Consider the following 20,117-nt stretch of genomic DNA (forward strand, 5'->3'; position numbering starts at 1 on the left):
TGCTAATATCTACCATTATGATGACAGTAAGAGCGCTATAGAAATGTCTATGATTGCTAATATTTACCATTAGGATGACAGTAAGAGCGCTATAGAAATGTGTATGATTGCTAATATTTACCATTATGATGACAGTTGTGGTTGTGCAAAGCAATTCTAATTTGCCTCTCAATGACCTCTCCTCACTCTCACAAAGCCCTAGATGATTCTGGCATGATCCTTTACAAATATCCTTTCTTCCTTCTCTCATCTTCCTCATCTTTCTTCCAATGCAATCACTCAAGATGGAACTTAATTCATTATTTTAGGTTCCTGGGAAAGGAAAAGGACACTTACCATGGTCTATGGATTAAACATTTCCTAACTTCCCCGATCTGGAATCATCTCTGAATGAAAATTACCTAATTTGTCTTATCCAAAGAGGAAAAAAAAAACCACCAGTCTGGTTTATTAGTAAGAGCAGTGACTAAATCAAGACTCACAATTCTGTCTAGTCCCAACTCTATCTCTATTTACTATGTGATCTTGGGGAATCCCTCTTCTATCACTTCAGGTTTTTGATATTTAAAATAATGAAGTTAGACTCTATGATTTCTAAGATCTTTTACAGCATGAAAAGAGTGTATGATCCTGTTTCACCAAAATAGTTAAGACCTCATGATGAAGTGAATAGAGCCCTGAATTTCAAACTGGAAGATCCAATATTCAAAGGCTTGTCTCAAAGACTTACTGATGGTGTCAACTTGGGCAAAGAATTCACTTCTCTATGCCTCTGTCTCCTATGAATGATCTTGTTGAGGATGATGTTGAAGGTGCCTTGAATTCCCAGTAGTCTGAGTCCAAGAGGATTATTTGTTATTGATCAAGTAATTTTTCAGTCCTGTCCAACTCTTCATGACTGTATTTGGGGTTTTCTTGGCAGAGATACTGGAGTGGTTTGCAAGTTCCTTCTCCAGTTAATTTTCCAGATGAGGAAACTAAGGCAAACAGGGTTAAGTGACTTGCCCAGGGTCACATAGCTAGTAAGTGTCTGAGATAGATTTGAACTCAAATAGAGAGTCTTCCTGACTCCAGGCTCAGCACTCTATACACTATATCACCTAGCTGCCCAAGAGGATTATTTAGTTTTTATATAATCTGAAACACAGGTAGTGCCCTGGAAAGAACATTGGATTTGGAGGTCCAGAGACCCAACTCAGGCATACTGCTTCCCTAATTTTCAATTCCTCATCTATCAAACAAGAATGATGATATTTGTACTAAATGCCTTCCATAGTTGTTGCAGGGAAAACAAGCTTTAAGGTGCAAACCCTAAGGTACTCTAGAAATATAAACAATCAGTTGAATGGTTAAAGAGTCTTGTACTCATGCTATGTGTGTGTATGTATACATATTATACATATACAAACATACACATAAATATATGCATTATGTATACATTTATATAGATTATAAATGCTATTTTTATATTTGTATATAAGTATATACATACACACATATTTATATAAATATTTACATTATATATACATTTATAAATGCAAATATTTTTGTATGTGTATATATACATATTAATATAAGCTTCGCCTATAAAAAAGAGTTTCCAAGAACTTTGTATTATGGTTAAACCCTTCTAATTTGCCCATTTGGAACTTGACATTTCTCCGCATGACCTGAAAAACACGTGCATGAAATGGTGTGGTTAGCCCCCTTGATCTTTATAGCAGGCCTAGGTACGGTTTCAAACTCCCCTGGACAGAACACACAATGAAAAAGAAAGCCTGGGTTTTGTAGTGCTATTGCTACATTGAGCTTTACCTTCTTTGTCCATGTATCTCTCTAAACTAGGCTTATTTTAAAAAACCCGTGATCTTACCATGGTTCCACCTGTAGCTCCGTTATCCTCCTTCATGCACAGCTTCGTTCAGTCAAACGGGCCTTTTTGCGGCTCATCGCACATGACCCTCTATCTTCTCTCCTTGTGTCTTTGCGCACACACACAGTTTCTCATGCCTGGAATGCTCCTCCTTCTCATCTCCTGCCTCTTAGACCTCCTTCCTTGTGTCCTTCAAAGCTCAAAACAAATGCAAGCTCCTATGTAAGCCCTTTCCTGATCCCCCAAATGCTAAACTTGCATTCATTTTGGACATATTTATTTTATATACACCAAAATGTGTACATGGAGCATGTGATTTTTTCCTTGTAGAATGTAAAGCTTTCATTTTTGCATTTATAGTTCTAGCCTAATACAGTAGCTTCTTAATAAATGCATAGCTGTAAGGGACCTTCGTGATCAACTTTCCCCATCCTTTTGGTATCTTGGTGCTGCAGACTGCTGGTCCTGGAGTTAGGAAGACCCGAGTTCAAATCTGGACTCAAACACTTACCTGTGTGACCCTGGGCAAGTCACTTAATCCTGTTTGCCTCAGTTTCCTCATCTATAAAATGAGCAGAAGGAAATGGCAAACGACCCAGTATCTTTGCCAGGAAAATGCCAAATGGCGCACAAAGAATAGGATACAGCCAGAGCAAGTGACCATCATCCTATTGTTTTGAAAATTAGCAAAACAAGGTTCAGACAGGCTAGATGATCTGCCCACAGCCACAGAGGTAAGCTGCAAAGCAGTGAGTATGGGCCCTCAAAATTAGGTCTTCCAATTCCAAATTCAGGACTCACTCTGTAGAAACAGAATCCTTTGATTTTAAAAGTTCAGGTTCAACTCAGGAGCAGTCATAGAAAACCTAGGGTTTTAGATTTAATTACAGATGGAAGCTTTCCCAGTTAACTATTTTGGAATCTGTAGAGAAAACAAGAGGGGAGGCGGAAGAGGGGAACAAAGTGTTTGCCAGGAAGAAAAAAAAATTTTTTTGAGCTCTCCATGTAACTTGGTAACAGGGAGTGGTTTGTATATGAGAACATGTCCATCTGTTGGGATATAAATAACTGGATAAAAAGTTGCTGTGTGTCATCTAAGGGATGACATATGAAGAGTGTAAAAAGCATCTAGTCATCTAGTAGAAGGCCAAGGGTGACAAACAGCCCCCAAACAGGTGGACAGTAGTACATCACTTTCATTCATCATCAACAACAGAGATGTTGTTGTCATAAATATTACAGAGAGTCTGATTAAAAAATTACACACACACACACATACGTAGTTGAAATATCTATCTTGTGGATACCAAGATTCTGCTGTTACTGTCTCTTTGAAAACTCAGATAGATTGCTGGAAGAAAAACAGTTCTGAGTTGGTGATTTTAAAAAATTGGTTGATGAACTGTACTTTAGAATCAATTAAGAAAATGGATTAATGTGAAACATTTCGTCCCACAGAGTCAAGGAGAACGTGCATTTTGTCTGTAATCCCTGAGGGTCTATGAAGAATCTATGCAACAGATAGGAAGATGATGAGGAGGGCCTTCTTCCTTATGGAGACTGCTTTAGTTTTATTTTATGGGGAAATCCTAAAAAGAGAAGCTTATAAAGGGAATTCTATGAAGTTCTTGAAAGGAGCTGAAAGATAATTTCTTATGATTGTGGAAGAGATTGACAAAAAATAAAAAAGGATTAATACTGCAGATGAATATTAAGATTTTTAAGAAATTTTAATCATTATCTGGAGTGAATTGAATGACTCAAGGGTGTGTTTTCAGAAAAATAAAAGGAATTATCTACTAATATGCTGCAGGTTTGAGGTAATACAGTTGGAGGCAAAATGTTACAAATGACTAGGTGTCTTTATGTTTAGCACTGATTCTACTTGTTAATAAGTCACATGTACATATAGATTTAATATTTAAGTATAAATGAATAATTTCTATGAAAAAGAAGTTTCTCTAATTCCCTAAATAATTAATATTTAATGAAATTGTGTGGGAGCTTGAGTCAATCGTTGAGAGTTCGCAGGTTTATTAATAAGAAATAAACTATCCAAACTTAGCCTTAGGTTGCTCCAGAGCTCAGGAGGATAAAATTAAATGTGTGACAATGAGTTAAATTGCAGTCTGTGTGTTATGTGCGTGGTCAGAAGCCCAGAAGTCCATCTTAACCCTGCTACAAGTAGGAGGCATGTATGTTTTCCTTATGAACTTGTTACCTATGTATAGTATATAACTCATTCTACCTCTCTAGGCCACCACTTCTGTGCCAAGAGTTGGGAGGCATTGCTTCACCCTGAGACCTCGAAAGCCGTGATTGAATTTTGCATTGATCAGACTTCTGAAGTCTTTCAATACCATTTTCCCTTACATTGTTATAGTCATCATGTGAATTATTCTCCTGTTCATCAGATTGGCAGATGACGTGAAGCTAGTAGGGATAGCTCAACCGTTGGACTGCAGAGTTGGGAATCCAAAAGGACCTTGAGAAATTAGAGCATCAGGCTGAATATGATAGGATGAAATTCAATAGAGATAAATATTAAGTGTTCTTCTAAGGTTCAGAAAATAATTCAAGTAAAAGATGAGAAATACAGGGTTAAACACAATTATTTTGAAAAAGATCTTGGGGTTGTAGTAGACTATCTGCTCAATTTGAGTTAATATTGTGAAGTGTCAGCCAAAAAAAATTTAAAAAATACTAATGCAATTTTAAATCACATTGAGAGGCATGACTTTCAGAAAAAGAGAAGTGAGAGAAAGGGAATAAGCATCTCTACAGCACCTGTTAAATACCACGCACTGTGCTAAGCACTTTACAAATATTATCTGATCATTAGAATAATCCTAGCAGGTAAAGTGCTGTTATTACCCCCATTTTGCAGTTGGGGAAACTGAGGCAAACATAGATTAAGTGACTTCACCAGGATCACACAGCTAATAAGTGGTTTAAGGTGAAATTTGAACTGAAGTGCTCTTGACTCTAGGTCCAGCATTCTATCTACTTATAAGACCTGGCTACCCCTAAGAAATAATTTTGCTGCATACTCTAACCCCATTAGACTACATCTAGAGTATTTGATTGTTAGTGCCATAGTTTAAGAACATTGATTAGTAAGAAAGTGTCCAAAGGAGCATGTTAAAGGCCCTGGAGGTTAATCAGTTGGAGTAATTAAGGCTATTTAGCCTGAAAAAGACTGGACAGTTTAAGAGGGAACATGAAAGCTATTTTCAAAAACCTGAAGACTTGTCATATTGAAAAGGGATTTAATTTATTCATTTTGGTCCCACTGGGACCTGGATGAACCAGGAATAATTGGTAAAGCTACAAAAAGGCCAATTTGGGTTTGATATCAGGAAAAATTTCCCAACAACTTGAACTGTCCAGAAATAGGATAGGCAGTCTCTATTATCACTCTTATAAAACCCAAGGACAGGGACATGATTCCATCTCCTACAAGAATATCCTTGTTCTTTTTTATTTGTAGTATCACAGACATAAAATGGCAGAGCTAGTAGGAACCTAAGAGACCATGGAAAGGAAGCTGTTTTCTTCCTCCGGACAAATTATTCTGATGATAAAAACACAGGAAATTGCTGTGAGAGACTGGGTTTGACCTCTGGGTAGATACAAGTCAACACTCGTGGGAGATACATTCATTGCACACAATGTGATTACTCCATAAAGGCATGCTTTTTCTCTAGCTCAACTAGGAGGAAGATTATTTCCTTAGGATAAAGTTGTAGGGCATCATTGACCTATTAAATGGTTCTCTAGTGGACAGGTATGTCTACTAACCTTTCACACACCCAGGGTTAGTTTATTTACTTATGGCACATCCTTTTTTCTATGTATTTCCTCATTTTTATTGCTAGAAAAACAGCACGAGTCCCTCTTTGATAACATGTTCAATATAGGCTCTGTTTCATGGGGTATACTGAGTGACCATTTGTTCAATTGGTAAATTGTCCAAGGGGTTTTCATTCTGGTTTTGCTTCTAACTTGAAGTGTGACCTTGCTCTTTCTAGATTTCTGTTTTACCCCTCTGTCAAATGAGGGGCATGGACAAGCAGGATGCTAAGTTTACTTTCTAGCTCTAAGTCCCATGATTTTATGATATATTTTTACTACATAAAATTGAATTAAAGCAGCAATAAGTCATCAATAGCTGAAAAGAGCCTTAAGACTCACTACTACAATATTCTTCCCACCTACCCCCATCTTTTTTTTAATTTACAAATGAGGAAACAGAGGGCCAAATAGTGGATTTGCCCAAAGTACATATTTGATTTTCCCCTTACTTAATAATTTCTAAAATATTTTTTAAATTAAATTTTACTTTTTTCAAGTAGCAAACATTTGTTTTCTCTCCCTCCTACCACTTCCTCCACTGGGAAAAGTTAAAAAAGAGTATTTGTAACAAATATGCCCAGTCAAGCAAAACAAATACACACATTGGTCACATCCAAAAATGTGTGTCTGAATCCATTCCCTCTCTGTCAGTAGGTGGGCATCATTCTACATCATTGGTCCATCAGTTCATTGGTCAGTATGGTGAGCAGAATTAAGTCAGAGTTTAGGTTGTTCCTTTTTCATAGTATTGTTATATTTTTTCCTCTTGGTTCTGTCCTCTTCACTTTTCATCAGTCATACAAGTCTTCCCAGGTTTCTCTGAAATCATCCCATTATTTCTTACAGCATAATGTACTTTCATTACATTCAGTCATCCCCCCACTAATGAACATTGCTTTTCTTTCTAATTCTTTGCTACTATAAAAATAATGCTATAAATATTTTTGTACATATGGAACATTTCCACATTTCTTTCATCTCTTTTGGGCACAGGCTCAGTGGTGGGTGTTGCTATGTCAAATGGTATACACAGTCTAGTGACTGTTTAGGTTACCCTTCCAAATTGCCTTCAGAATGGCTGTATCAGTTCATGGCTCCAGCCATGGTGCTTTCACTTCATCTGTTTCCTCATGTGGTTTTTTTTTTTTTAAAGCAATCAGGATTAAGTAACTTGCTCAAGGTTACACAGCCAGTTATTTCTGGGTGTGGTGCTGAGTATCTGAGCCTGGATTTGATCCAGGTCATCCCGACTCTGGAGCCGGTGCTCTTACTCGCTGAGCCACCTGGCCGCCCCTAAGCAATTGGGGTTAAGTAACTTGCTCAAGGTTACACGGCCAGGTGTTTCTGGGTGGGTGCTAAGTGTCTGAGCCCAGGATTCGATCTCCAGGTCTTCTCAACACTGGAGCCGGTGCTCGTACTCGCTGTGCTACCTGGCCGCCCCGTCTCATGTGGTTTTAATACATCTGGACACTAGAAACTGATATTGCAGAGATGTTATTTAAAGACCAATTGAATTTTCTCCTCCTAACTCAAGGGCAGAACTAGAAAAAATGTATGAAGGCTTACAGAAGAGGAAAGCATGAAACTAAACTAAAGTAAAGTTGATCTAGCCCAATTTGTATCTCAAATACTATTAATTTCTATGACAATAGAGCAGTATGCTATAGTGGAAGAAGTGGTTTCATAAATTTGGAGTCAGAAAAATCTGGGTTCCACTCTCGGCTCACTTACTTCCCTATGTAACCTTGGTTATGTTATTAACTACCTAGTCCTATTCTAACGATTTATGTGATCTGTAACCAATGTCCGTCTTGTCTCCATTGGAAGATCTCCAGTTTAAGAGAATTCTTTGCAGCTGTAGGTAATCCATTCCACTTTGGGGTAACTCTAAATGTGAGGAAGTTCAACCTAATATGGAATTAAAAACTACTTCTCAGTACTTTCTATTACTTCTACTGATGCTAACAAGGGTCAAGAAAAGCAAATCTCTCCAGGAGAGATCTTCAAATACTTGAATATATTTACTTGTTGCCCCTAAATCTTCTCCTTTTTAGACATTCCTAGGTTGTTCAACTGTTCATCTTACATTGTTTGCAGTCTTTCCCCATACTGGCATCCCTTCTCCTGACATGTTCTAGTTTGTCAATATTCTTCATGAGACAGAATCTAGGGGTGAGATTTTTGCTCTTACTCTGAACACTATGCGTCCTATGGTCAATAATGCATTCTATAACTATTCTAGGTGTCTGGCTCCCACATCATACTACTGATTTACACAGAGCTTGTAGTCCACTAAGGGGTGCACATTTTTACATGAATCATTCTCCAGCTATATTTCATCTATGTTAAACTTACAATTTTTTTTTTCCAAATCCAGGTAATACTTTAAATTTATGCCTATTAAATTTCTTGTTTAGATTTGGCCTATTGTTCTAGCATGCCAAGATCTTTTTGGATCTTGAGTCTGTTGCCTAGAATACTCCTCTCTCAGTGTTGAAGAGCTGCAAAAGGTCACCTTTCCCAAAAGGAATCTCAAAAGGAATCACCTTTACAACCAAAAGACAATATAGCATGATGGCAGTTCTCAGAGTATAACAGTTGTACCTAGGGACACTGAGTCACTATTAGGACAGGAGGAAGAAGAGTAGACTAGGAATTAGGAAACCTGTGCTCAAGATCCATACTAATGGGTCCTGGTGGCTGACCCTGAATGAGTTACTTCTCATCGCAGGGTCTCTATTTCCTCATCCGAAAAATGAGAGGGTTCAACAAAGCTCCCTTACAGTCCCAAAAGTCTATGACTAGAGGGTTGGTTTTGGAAAAAGAGCTGGCATGAAGAATAAAGGAAGATGGGAAAAAGTGCTTGGCACGGTGTCTAGCACACAGTAGGTGTTTAATAAATACTGATTGATTGAAAGCTTACCTTTGCATACAAAGCACTTTATATGAAAGTACTTGTTCTGGACTCGCAGAACTTCTCCTTTGCACACATTTCCACAGGTGTTACACAGAATCGCAGTACTTGATGGCTTCTCCAGGTGGCTGTGTACAGCCTGTTGTTGAGATACTGTTAGGAAAAAGAACAGGTTTTTTAAGAATGGTAGTTTCACTTACAAATGTAGACAATGGTCACCAAACAAGGAAAACATCGATTCAATATGTAACAGAAAAAAAATGGAGTAAAGAGATACTTTTTATTTTGAACACTTATAATAATTATACTATTATTATCAATAATAACATTCTACTAAAGTACTATTCTGATGGCTCATTGAGGCCAGATTCTTGAATGCTGTGCTAGCAGAACCCATGTTCTGACAGGTCCTGCTGGGTTGGAAGGACTTTGAATCAGAGCACGTATACACTGTGTATGTGTCACACAAGAACCTGGCTGGCTAAATTCAGAGAGGCTCATGGCTTATGTTCCAACAAGAGTCAAGGTAAATGCAACAGCAAAAATGATAGTGCACAAAACACAACATATGCTTCTATGACTACAGTCTGTTATGATGGAAAGGGTACTGTTCTTAGAATTGGAGTTCAAGACCCTGCTCTGACAGTTCCTAACTGTGTGACCCTGGACAAGTCATTAATGTTTCTATGCTTTAATTTACTCATTTGAAATCAGAGGCAGCTGGTTAGATGGTTCAGTGGATAGAGCACTGGACCTGGAAGTCAAAAAGACATGAGTTTAAATCCTGTCTCAGACATTTATTTGGTGTGTGACCCTGGGAAAGCCACTTAACCTCTGCCTGCCTCAGTTTCCTTATCCATAAAATGGGGATAATAATAGAATTTTCCTCATAGGGTTATTGTGAGGTCATAAAATGAGATAAATTATGTAAAGTGCTTTGAAAATCTCAAAGCACTATATGCTGGTTATTACTATTATTATTATCTGAAAAGTGAGTTAAATAATACTTACATGACCTACTAATAGAGCTACTATGAGGAAAGCTCTTTACAAAATTTCATGCACTACAAAAACTGGATTTATCACCATTATTTGTATTACCCACAGAAAATCTATTTAAATATCTATATCAAATATCATTGGCCTGGGCTTTAGTAATAAAAGCTTTTCCCTTTAGGAATATTTGTTGAAACCATGATATCTATAATCTAATTACAAAATCTATGCGATTGAAGGCAATTGACCTATTGACTACACTAAGCTATGTAGTTAGTTAGATAGATAACCCACAGAGTTGGTCTATCTTGGATAGATGCCAAGACAGATGAACAATGAACTGGGTCCAGGATTGCATAAGAGGAGGAGAATGCGTGAGGTGACATTTGGGAAACTGCTTCCAATGGCATTAGAGAGCTGCAAATTCTAGACATCATGACCACTGAAGAATGGAAGTTATACATAACTTGATGGAAATGGAAAGATGTGTGGTGGATGTGAGTGAGCTGCAATTCATTTGTAATGAAGAGCTTCCCAAAAGAAGCATCCTAAAAGCATAAAGCAACTAAGAGGAAGTGAAAGGAAGAGAAAGTGATCAATGTGCCCCATCCAACAAATATACCTCATGATTCCACCAGTCTCCGTGCTATTAGAATGTTAAGACAGCTCAGAGAAGGTCTCCAGCACATTGGGTGGGTCCGTCTGAAAGGATTTATTGGCAAACCCAAGCAACACAAATGAATAGGATGCAATCTGCATCACCCTGTGAGTATCCACATTGATGAGATCACAGATTCCTTGAAGTAGGGGAGAAAAAATAATAAGGCAACTGACAATTTACAAAGCATCAGTGTAAAATTTATACTTTCAAATGATGAAAAGGAGCCTTGGTCCCTAGAGCAAACATGATCCTGACACATGGTATGATACTGGTCCATGGAATGGTTCCAATCATGGCAAATGTCAAGTATGATTTTGTTTCTATAATCATGTTTTAAATCAAATCATAGATTTAGTGTTGAGTGTATAGATTTCAAAGATGGTCTCTGCTCAACTGTCAGAAATCATTTAAAGAGTAATAAACTTTCCTCCCTTTATGACTGGGGACACATAACTAAAGCAATTCTTCTAAATGCTGGAGTTCAGCTAGAAATTATTTGTAAATGAAACTTCAAACAAATGGCTATTTGGTCAACTTTAACGTTACTGTGATTTTTATTTTATTTATTTATTTTTTTAAAGCAATTGGGGTTAAGTAATTTGCTCAAGGTTACCTGGTCAGGTGTTTCTGGGTGGTTGCTAAGTGTCCGAGCCCGGATTCAATTCCAGGTTATCCTGATTCTGGGGCTAGTGCTCTTACTCACTGTGTTACTGTGATATTTAAATATGCATCATGACTTCATTCATATTCATGCTATTGAAATTGTACTTTGCTCTGGGGGAAAAACACTTTAAATTCTTCCTCTTTTCAGATAAAAATAATTTACATATTACTTAATACATAAGTGAGTTAAAATCTTACTGCCATCTTGTGATTTAAAACAGAAATTGCAACAATTTGCCTGGCTACGTTATTGATGGTCCCATGAAATTTAGGGTAAGGGAGCTATAACAAACTTTAAAATAAAATTCAAAAGGACCTTCAACATAGAGTCATTGCTGACAATGAGCTTTGAGGACAAAGAGTAGCATTTGAATGGATCTTAAAATATGGGATGTTTGAGTTAGGGGATTTTAAAATATACATAATATTAAAACTGGAAGGGCCCTTAAATATCATTTAAACCAACCATCCCATTTTTGAGAAAGGGAAACAAAGGTCCAGATAGAAACCTCATTTATTCAACTGTGTTCCTCCCTATGATTATTGTGAGGCCTTAGCTGTGTGTATAAGACCATCCTACTTCAGGAAGCTAAATTGTAACATGCCACTCATGGTCATTTCCTGGGGCTGCTGACCTGTAAGAAAAGTAAAGGCATGTGAAAAGAGCAGAGTTGCATATCTTAAATGCTGGATGGCTCATATTCTGTTTGATGATGAGTGGGGCCTATTCTAAATGGGGTGTATGTGGCCATGAGCAGCTAATTTCCATGAAGGCTGGAAACTGGCCATGTTCCTGTTTATCGGAGCAGGAAGTAGAATTCACTTTTGTCAGCTTTGCCGTCTGAAAGGCCTCCAGAGGAGAAATCGGCTTTCTTGCAAACGAGCCTAGGTTGAAAGGGATTCTTGGGTATTCAAAGTGGCATTGCAGCTTAGCAATACTGGTGAAGGAGGGAGGGGAAGATAAACACTGACATGATTTGTTGCACGAAGATTGGCTCTGCTCCTCCATGGTTTAAACAGTGATGGAACAGATGGAAAAGGGTTGAAACAGGGCGTTCGATACTGATGCAGGAAAGCCTTTGGCTTCCAAAGCAGCCCTGCCAGAGCGAGTGGTGGCAGCAACTGGGGAAAATGTATTTCTTTGTTTAAAAAAGTGAATGCGAAATAATGAGATGAGCCCTGGGCAAAACTAGGCAAGAGGCAAAGTTTCTCCTCGGAGCTCCTGTCTGCCCCACCCAAAATGGCCTCTCCCTTGGGCCCTGTTTAGCGCCCCCATTTCCCCAGACAGAGCTAGAACCAGAACAATGTGGACACTTGGGGCCAGCAGCAAAAAGAAGGCAAAAGTGCCTTCAGATCAAGTTTGAAATTTATGATGTGAAAATAATGCAAGAGGAGTAGGGGAATGAATCACTAACTGAGGGGCCACCTCATTCAGGAAAGCTTTCCTACATTCTAGTGGTTAGTACTATCTTCTTGAAATTATGATAATAGCCAGTGTTTATGTAACATCTTAAGGTTCACAAAGTATTTTAGCTAGGTTATCCTGTTTGAATCTCACAACAGTAGTGCTGTAATCATCCCCATTTTACAGAAGAGGAAACTGAGGCTGGGGCGTTTCATGATCTGCTCAGGGTCACACAGCTAGTAGGTATCTGAGACAGCATTTGAACTCAGGTCTTACTGAATCAAAATCTACTCTCTCCATTGAACCACGTAGCTTGTGTACATGTTGTTTCTCCTCCCCTTTCTCCCCAGCAAACTATAAACAACATCCTTGAACAGAGGGACCCGTTTCACTTTTGTCTTATATCCCCTTCATCTGGCACAGATGCTTAAACAAATACTGAACTGAATTTAGTTCTAGATTCCAACACTGTCCTTTGCTTAAATATTTGACCTTTCAAAATTCTTGTGTCTGTGGCAAAATCCCAAATGTCCCTATTTGTACTCGGGGCTTTGTCCCCAGATGTTCAGAGTAGATGCTGGAAAGATCACTAAACTTGGACTCAAGGTGTGAGGCTGAGTCCCAGCCCTGCTATTTACTGACTGTATGACTCTGCGCAAGTCAGATTATACCTCTGATCCTTAGCTCCTTCATCGATAAAAGAATAACAATTATATATATGTATATGTATATATGTATATATATATACACACAGACACACACATATATGTATATATATCCACACATATATACTTATACATATGTATATAGTGCTTTTGGTTCATTAAAGTACTTTCTTCACAGCAAGCCTGCGAGGTAGTAAAAATAAATCTTATTAACCCCATTTTACAGACAAGGACCATAGCCTTCCTGCAGTGCTCACCATGGTGTAGAGGTAGTCCTCAAAAGTTAATCCAACAAAGTCTGCCAAGTCATACAAAGATAGAGAGTCTGGTGAAGAACTTATTGTAGGTATATCTGAGGGCATTGAACCTAGCTAAGTTCAAAAAAGTTCAAGCCAACCTTGACCACAAACTGATGAATTGTCTGATCGAAGCAATCATTAAATACCATCTACCAAATCAGAAAGGAGTGTGACCTGCATCAGTGGAGTACTCACAGCAAGGAAATTCCAGATTCTGGGACTGAAGATGAAATTCACAGATGAAGTTCTAGAGTCCTATCACTAGGAAGTGGTAATACCTATAATCAAACCCAGGTACTCAGGGTCTAAGCTCAGGATTCTTCCCACCATGCTCTTCCCAAAGGATTATGTTGACTATATGAAATAATATATGTGAAAGTGCTTAATGATAAAGTGCTATAGAAATGTATATCATTCTAATGACACTAGGTCTGTGTATGATGTATGATTGGGGATAAGGAGGAGGAAACTCCAGGAGACCATGGACATATCATCAACCTTATTTCCTAGTCCTCCCAGAATAATCCTGAAATCTAAGATCTAAAGTTCAAAGGGGCAACAGAGACCACCTAGTCTGATCCTTTGAGTTTTACCAACATTTTACATTATATAAAAGCTTTAAGATTTATAAGGTGCTTATGCTTTCCACTCCATGATAACCCTGTGATGTAGGTAGGCATAAATGAGTTGAAACACTGAATTTGGAGTCAGAGGACCTGGGTTTGAAATTTAGCTCTGCTGCTTACTATGTGTTTAATGAACAAAAGTCACTTCTGCCTTTAAGCTTGTTTCAGTTTTCCCCATTCAGCTCTAAATCCTGTGACCTCAGATGTCTGATTAAATACAATGGATCATTTGCACTAATTCTCCCTAATGCACGAATGCCTCAAGTGTGTTAAATTCTACTATGCTTTGTTTATATCACTATATTAGTTGCTGAGTATATTGAGGCAGAGAAATTATGGGCAAGAATACTCTAAAAACTTGGATTTTTTTTCTTAGAATGCACTTCCATTTTATGAGAAATGAAGCCATCCCAGAAGGATCCCCACTTTCTGGGCACCAGTTTCTGCATCTCTAAAACCAGTGGCATGGTCTAGATAATTTCCAAGATCCTCCCCTGGTTCTACCATTTTGTGCTCTAAGGTCTTTTCCATTTCTGACAATTTCATGTTCTAGAATCTCTTGCAGCTCTGTCCTGTTATTTTGTGCCATTTTGTTTTTCTCAGCCTTGGTTTCCTATAGATGAGGGCATCGAACTAGAAAATCCCTAAAGTCCTGTTCAGCTATGAGTTTCCATAATTCTATGATCTGTAAGGAAGTGACAGTCAATGTTACAATCAAGCAGAAAGAGACAATCTTTGTGCTGACCAGGCTGATCTGAGTCAGCAAGGGCATATTTCAAATAAAAAGGTTATTCCTTTGAAAACTAAACAACTATCAACAGTAGTGTCAATAACAATGTTCACTGATAAAGGAATCTAACAGAAATCCATAGAAATCCTCCCAGAAATTCTTCTCAAAGTTAAATAAAAGTATTTAGTAGTGTTGTTTCTCATGTGTTACATCTTTACTCTAAATGACTAATTATTCTTCATAATTCAATGATATCCTTGATTTTGCTTATGTTTTTATAAGTACTTTATATTGTATTTAAAAGCAGCAGCAAATTAGATCCTGATTTCTATGTTCTCTGGGTTTAGTTTGTTCCAGTGTGTGGTTACCAGAGAGCTTAAGGGCAATGTCATCGAGAATATGCTATCACCTCAGCCTTGGTGACAGAGACCTGAGATTTGGGTTTTATAAAGTCTGGTTGAAAACAAAGAAAAGCCAAGTGAGGGCAAAGCTAGAACCAGGAGTAGCTTCCTGTGCAGCAACATTCAGGGAGATACAAGTCATACTTTGAAATATTAATTTTAAAATATGTATTTTTAATGCCAGAAAATCCCACTTTCTCCAGCTTGGATTTATTTGGTAACCAGTCACAGCACATTTTGACTTTGTTAGGTTTTGAAATCAAGGCTAAGTATCCCAGATTCCAAAAGAACCCTTTCTTTGTAAAAGCATTTATATGACAGATCAAAATTTGTCTATTTATTCTATAATCAATGGCCAATACTTTACTTCAGATTGTGAGTGGGGAGGAGAATGTGCATTGACCAATGGGGACTCAATACTTAGAGCACACAGATAAACTTTCTTGCCTGGTTATAGTCCAAAGGGCTAAATAGAAAAGCTTGGGGGAACCTGATTCTAGCTGTGCATAAGTGAGAATCTGGTACTGTGTGATGAGAAAGTGCTCTAACTGGCTGAAAAGCCAAAACAACTGATAACCCAGGTGGTCTTGGACCAGGTTTGAGTTTTCTTACAAAAGGAACATTCTTCTCTAAGTCTTTCTTTTACTCCCTGGTGGCAGGTGAGACAAGAACTGCCAGGAGATGCCGCAGAGGGAGTGGCAGCAAGCTGCAACCCCCCCCTCCCCCAGCTGCCCCATGTTCAGGAGCACATGGCCATCTGTTTCTTTTATGATTGTTACTCTTCTGTCTTATAGGAATGAGTATGTGGAAATGGAATTGTCTGGGTGTAGATGACATGCACTCAGGAGAACCATCAGAACCACCAGAGATCCTCAGCAAATGAAGCCAGAATAGCAAGGTAAACTGGAGGGGGCAGCAGACGCCATTAAAGTAAGTGTGATGACAGCATAAGGTCCTACAGAGAAATGTCGAAAGCTGATCACCCAAAGATGGTAGTGACCTCAAGAAGTGTGACTCTCGGAGATAGAAGGGCCAACTATTCACTCTAGAAAGGTACAAATACTTGGAGCCCAAGTGAAAGCCATACCTAAGGGGACCTTCAGGATGACTCCATGGAGAGAAAGATAGATTTCTAGAGCCAAAAGTCTGTTTTCTACATGTTTATCGACTCCTTTATACTTTAAATTTGTCATCATTCCAACTTAAACCGCCTCCTCATTAGCCCCAAGTGGAGACTGCCCGCTTCCAACCACCCTCCCCCAACAGACATCAATTTGCCTGATCGTTGCTGCTTTACATGGGGAGGGAGTGTTTGGGACAATAAAAGATGGAAAGAACTTCATAAACTGTTCAATGTCCTCCACACCATCTTAACAGCGCATATTTCTATGGCACCTTGAGGTTCACAAAGGGTTTTATACTCAGGACAACCCTGTGTGGTAGAATAAGTATTACTGCTCAAATCTGATGGATGAAGCTGAGTAAACCTTCCCATAGAAACAAACCTACTAAGTGTCAATGAGGGGATATGAATCTAATTCCAAATATACTTCTCTTTAGATTATATTTAAGTCTCCTCTAGGGTAAACATACTTAGTTCCTTCTACCGTTTCTCATATAACATCCACCTATATCACTGGTTTCCTTCCTCTGGACACACTTTAGCACATCAATGATCCTCCTAAAATATGGTCGTCAGAATTGGATGCAACACACCAGATGAGGTCTGACCATAGCAAAGGTCAATGGGATCACAACCAAATCCTTTTAGACATGAGACTTCTATTAATACAGTCTACAATCTAGCTTTTTATCATTATCATAAGGAACAAAACTTTAGATCAGTAACTTCATTTAGAGTTTGTCTGGCCCCAGTAACACCAAAGATTTTAGTATCCCAATTTTTTTTTTAAATTTCACACATACACAGACCTACCTATAGAAAGATAGCTGTTTACAATTAAATCAACAAACATTGATTAAACACTTGCTTTGTGATAGGCAGCAGAGATATAAAGATAAAAGACCAGAGTGTAATAAATAAATCCTGGGCTGCTTTAGCACAGATTGGCTGCAGTAGAGAAGGCAATGGTACCAAATCTGGATACAGAATGATGTAATGTAAAGGGCAATGGTCAGACAAAATTCAGTCTAATAGCACTTCTGCTACTTACTGCTCAGCTGACCTTGGGCAAGTCTTTTCTGCTCTCTGGGACTCAGTTTACTCATCAGTTTACTCAATTTACCACATTCTCCTCCCCACCCAGTTGCAACTGGAAATAAAGGGATTGGATGAATAAACAAAGGGTAAAATAAAGGGGTTGGACTAGAATCAGGGGTTCTTAACTTGTGGTCTATGCATTTAAAAAATTCAATAAACTAGGGGCAGCTAGGTGGCGCAGTGAATAGAGCACTGGCCCTGGATTCAGAAGGACCTGAGTTCAAATGCAGCCTCAGACACTTGACACACTTACTTAGCTGTGTGACTTTGGGCACGTCACTTAATCCCAATTGCCCTCCAAAAAGCAAAATAAATAAACAAATAAATTCGATAAACCAATTTCAATATAATTGTTTTCCTTTGTGATCCCACATACTTAATTTATGCATTTGAAAACATTAATCTGAAAAGGGGGTCCATAGGTTTCACCAGACTTCTAAAGCTGTCTGTGACCAAAACATGGTTAAGAACTGCTGAACTAGCTGATCTCTAAAGTAGATCTCTTCCAGTCCCTAGCCCAGTGACAGACATAGAGGAGAAGCTTAACATTTGCTTGTTTGATTCCAGCCCCAAATCCTGTGTATCACCCCATCAAACATTCCATGTTCAAAGGCTCCTTCCCCAATCTAAACGCTGTGTTTATAATAATGCAGTACCCATAACCACATGCAGCTGATTACTCACTATTCCGCTCTCCTTGAGAATTTTTCCAGAAGTTTTGTTCCACTATTTCATTAAGTATCTTACTGAAATTGTACTTCCTGAACAGCTATTTCCTGGCTTTTTCAGGGCCTTTTTGGGAGAATGATAATCCACCTGTTTTTGCCCCAGTGTCAGTGATCTAATCAGTTTATCACCATTTTCCAAAAAGTGGATCAGAACTATAATAAGTAATATAATGAGACTGATTTCTTTTCCTGCTGAAACTAGAACTTTTTTCATCCAAAGGAGTGCTGCTCCCTTCAAAGCAACCTATTGGAATAACTGTATGTTGATAGTTCTATGATATTAGAATATCATGTGCTCAAAACTTCTGTGGGCTTCTTCTTTGGCTCTGCCCTCAGAGTTGAGGAGGCATCCTTTGGAGTATCTTCAGCTGTGACAAATCTTCACTGTGGGAGGGTGTATTTGATTTGGGAGAACAGGAAGAAGGCACTAAAAGCCAAGTCTGGTGAGTAAGGTAAAGAACTGGCTGGAAGAATATTATTATTGGACAAAATGACACCATAAACTAATGAGGGTGGTTTTCCACTGTAGCTTAGAAACAATAAACAAAGACATTTCCCAAGAGAAGTTTCACATGTTTTTAATTCTTAAGGGAATTTGTAGTACTCTATAGTCACATCTCACAAACAAAAGAATTCTCTCAATAATCTATAGTGAATTCCATATAGGATTTGTTTGCAGTCTTTTTAAAGCTTTACTCTGGTGTGATTCTTTCCTTGAAATTTTCTTTATAAAACCAGTTCATTCTTTCCCAAAATAAATAAATATCTACACACATACATACACACATGCACATATGTATATATGTTTATACACACACATATAATAGTTCTCATTTTCACTTTATTATTAAAATGTATATCATTCCACTTAATACAGTAAATAATGTTAAAATAATAAGCTGTCATTTCTATAGGGCTTTACAAAACTCTTTTCTTATAATCATGAGTTAAGTAGCTAATGTCATTATTACTATTTGCATTTCACAGATGAGAAAACTGTAATGTAACCATTATACTTCCTAAATTACAGTCTCCACAATTGCATTCTTGCACATTGCATTTATCAATACCTCCTAGGGCTGAGGGCGACGTCCTTTTGTCATTAGGGCAGTCAAAATAATAGGATAATAGGATTTCTATAGGATTTTAAGGTTTGCAAAACACTTCTCTCACAACATTCTTGTGGGCTATGTAATCCAAATATTGTCATCCCCCATTTTTTCACATGAGGAACGTGAGGATCAGAATGTCAATTGACTTGCCAAAGGTTTCACAGTGACAGAACCAGGGATTGACACATAGTTTTCTGACTCAAGTCAGTATTCTTTCTACTAGGTCAATCTACTTCTCCAAATAAATAGTTGTTGAGTCATGTTTCAGTTGTGTCCAACTCTCCATAACCCCATTTGGGATTTTGTTGGCAAAAATACTGGAGTAGTTTGCCGTGTTTCCTTCTATAGCTCATTGTACAAATGAGGAAATTGAGGCAAACAGGATTAAGTGATTTGCCCAGAGTCACACCCCTAGTAAGTGTCTCAACAGAACTGGCCTAATGTCCACAAACCACATCTTGGATATTCATTCCCCAGTGGAATGGGTAATGTTAGAGAAGTGGTTGGTAAGTTTTTAAGTTTTCCTGCCCATCACCCCCTTTAAGGTCTTTTTAGGGGAACCTTTGCTTTTTCTAAGTCTCTAGCTCCTACACAGAGGCAGCCTGGTTGGAAGCTTCTTCCTTCTGTGTCCTGAGTCATCAGTTTAGTCAGAAAAGGGGATTCAGCAGAGACACTATGCCACTATCTCTCCAAAATGGAGTCAAGTTTCAAAATACTGAGCTGTTCAGAGCTGACTTTGCCTTTATTTAATATGATCCTGGGGAATATTCACCTTTGAGTCAGGACCTACTCTGTTTTGCCATTTTAAAATTCAAATTTAAGAAACATTTTTAAGCACCTATTGTGTGCCATGCACTGGTCACTGGGAGGCTGTCTAACCCCTTGCCAGGACTCTTGTGGAGGAATTCTTGTTCAGTTAAGTCCCAGACTAACTGTGTTGATAAGAATAGTCAATCCATGCACACAGA

General features: G+C 38.2%; 1 protein-coding gene and 1 long non-coding RNA gene across 19 annotated transcripts in view; one reads left to right on the forward strand and one right to left on the reverse strand.

The window, feature by feature from the left end:
- Positions 1-20,117, reverse strand: part of ABLIM2 (actin binding LIM protein family member 2) — a 237,617-nt gene that overhangs the window by 196,926 nt on the left and 20,574 nt on the right. For all 15 annotated transcript variants that reach the window (XM_069070562.1, XM_069070474.1, XM_069070492.1 and 12 more), the window contains exon 2: positions 8,652-8,795. In XM_069070562.1, coding sequence (XP_068926663.1) covers positions 8,652-8,795 — 144 coding nt within the window. The remainder of the gene's footprint in view (positions 1-8,651; positions 8,796-20,117) is intronic.
- Positions 1-20,117, forward strand: part of LOC138147922 (uncharacterized) — a 140,862-nt gene that overhangs the window by 52,117 nt on the left and 68,628 nt on the right. For 2 of the 4 annotated variants that reach the window (XR_011164935.1, XR_011164929.1), the window contains exon 3: positions 15,883-16,018. This is a non-coding gene — a long non-coding RNA (uncharacterized lncRNA). The remainder of the gene's footprint in view (positions 1-15,882; positions 16,019-20,117) is intronic. The other 2 variants (XR_011164933.1, XR_011164927.1) reach the window with 1 other exon arrangement.

The sequence above is a fragment of the Petaurus breviceps genome, unplaced genomic scaffold, assembly GCF_028583685.1.
Source record: "Petaurus breviceps papuanus isolate PSGF00001 unplaced genomic scaffold, PetGlider_PUasm1.0 140, whole genome shotgun sequence".
NCBI lineage: Eukaryota > Metazoa > Chordata > Mammalia > Diprotodontia > Petauridae > Petaurus > Petaurus breviceps.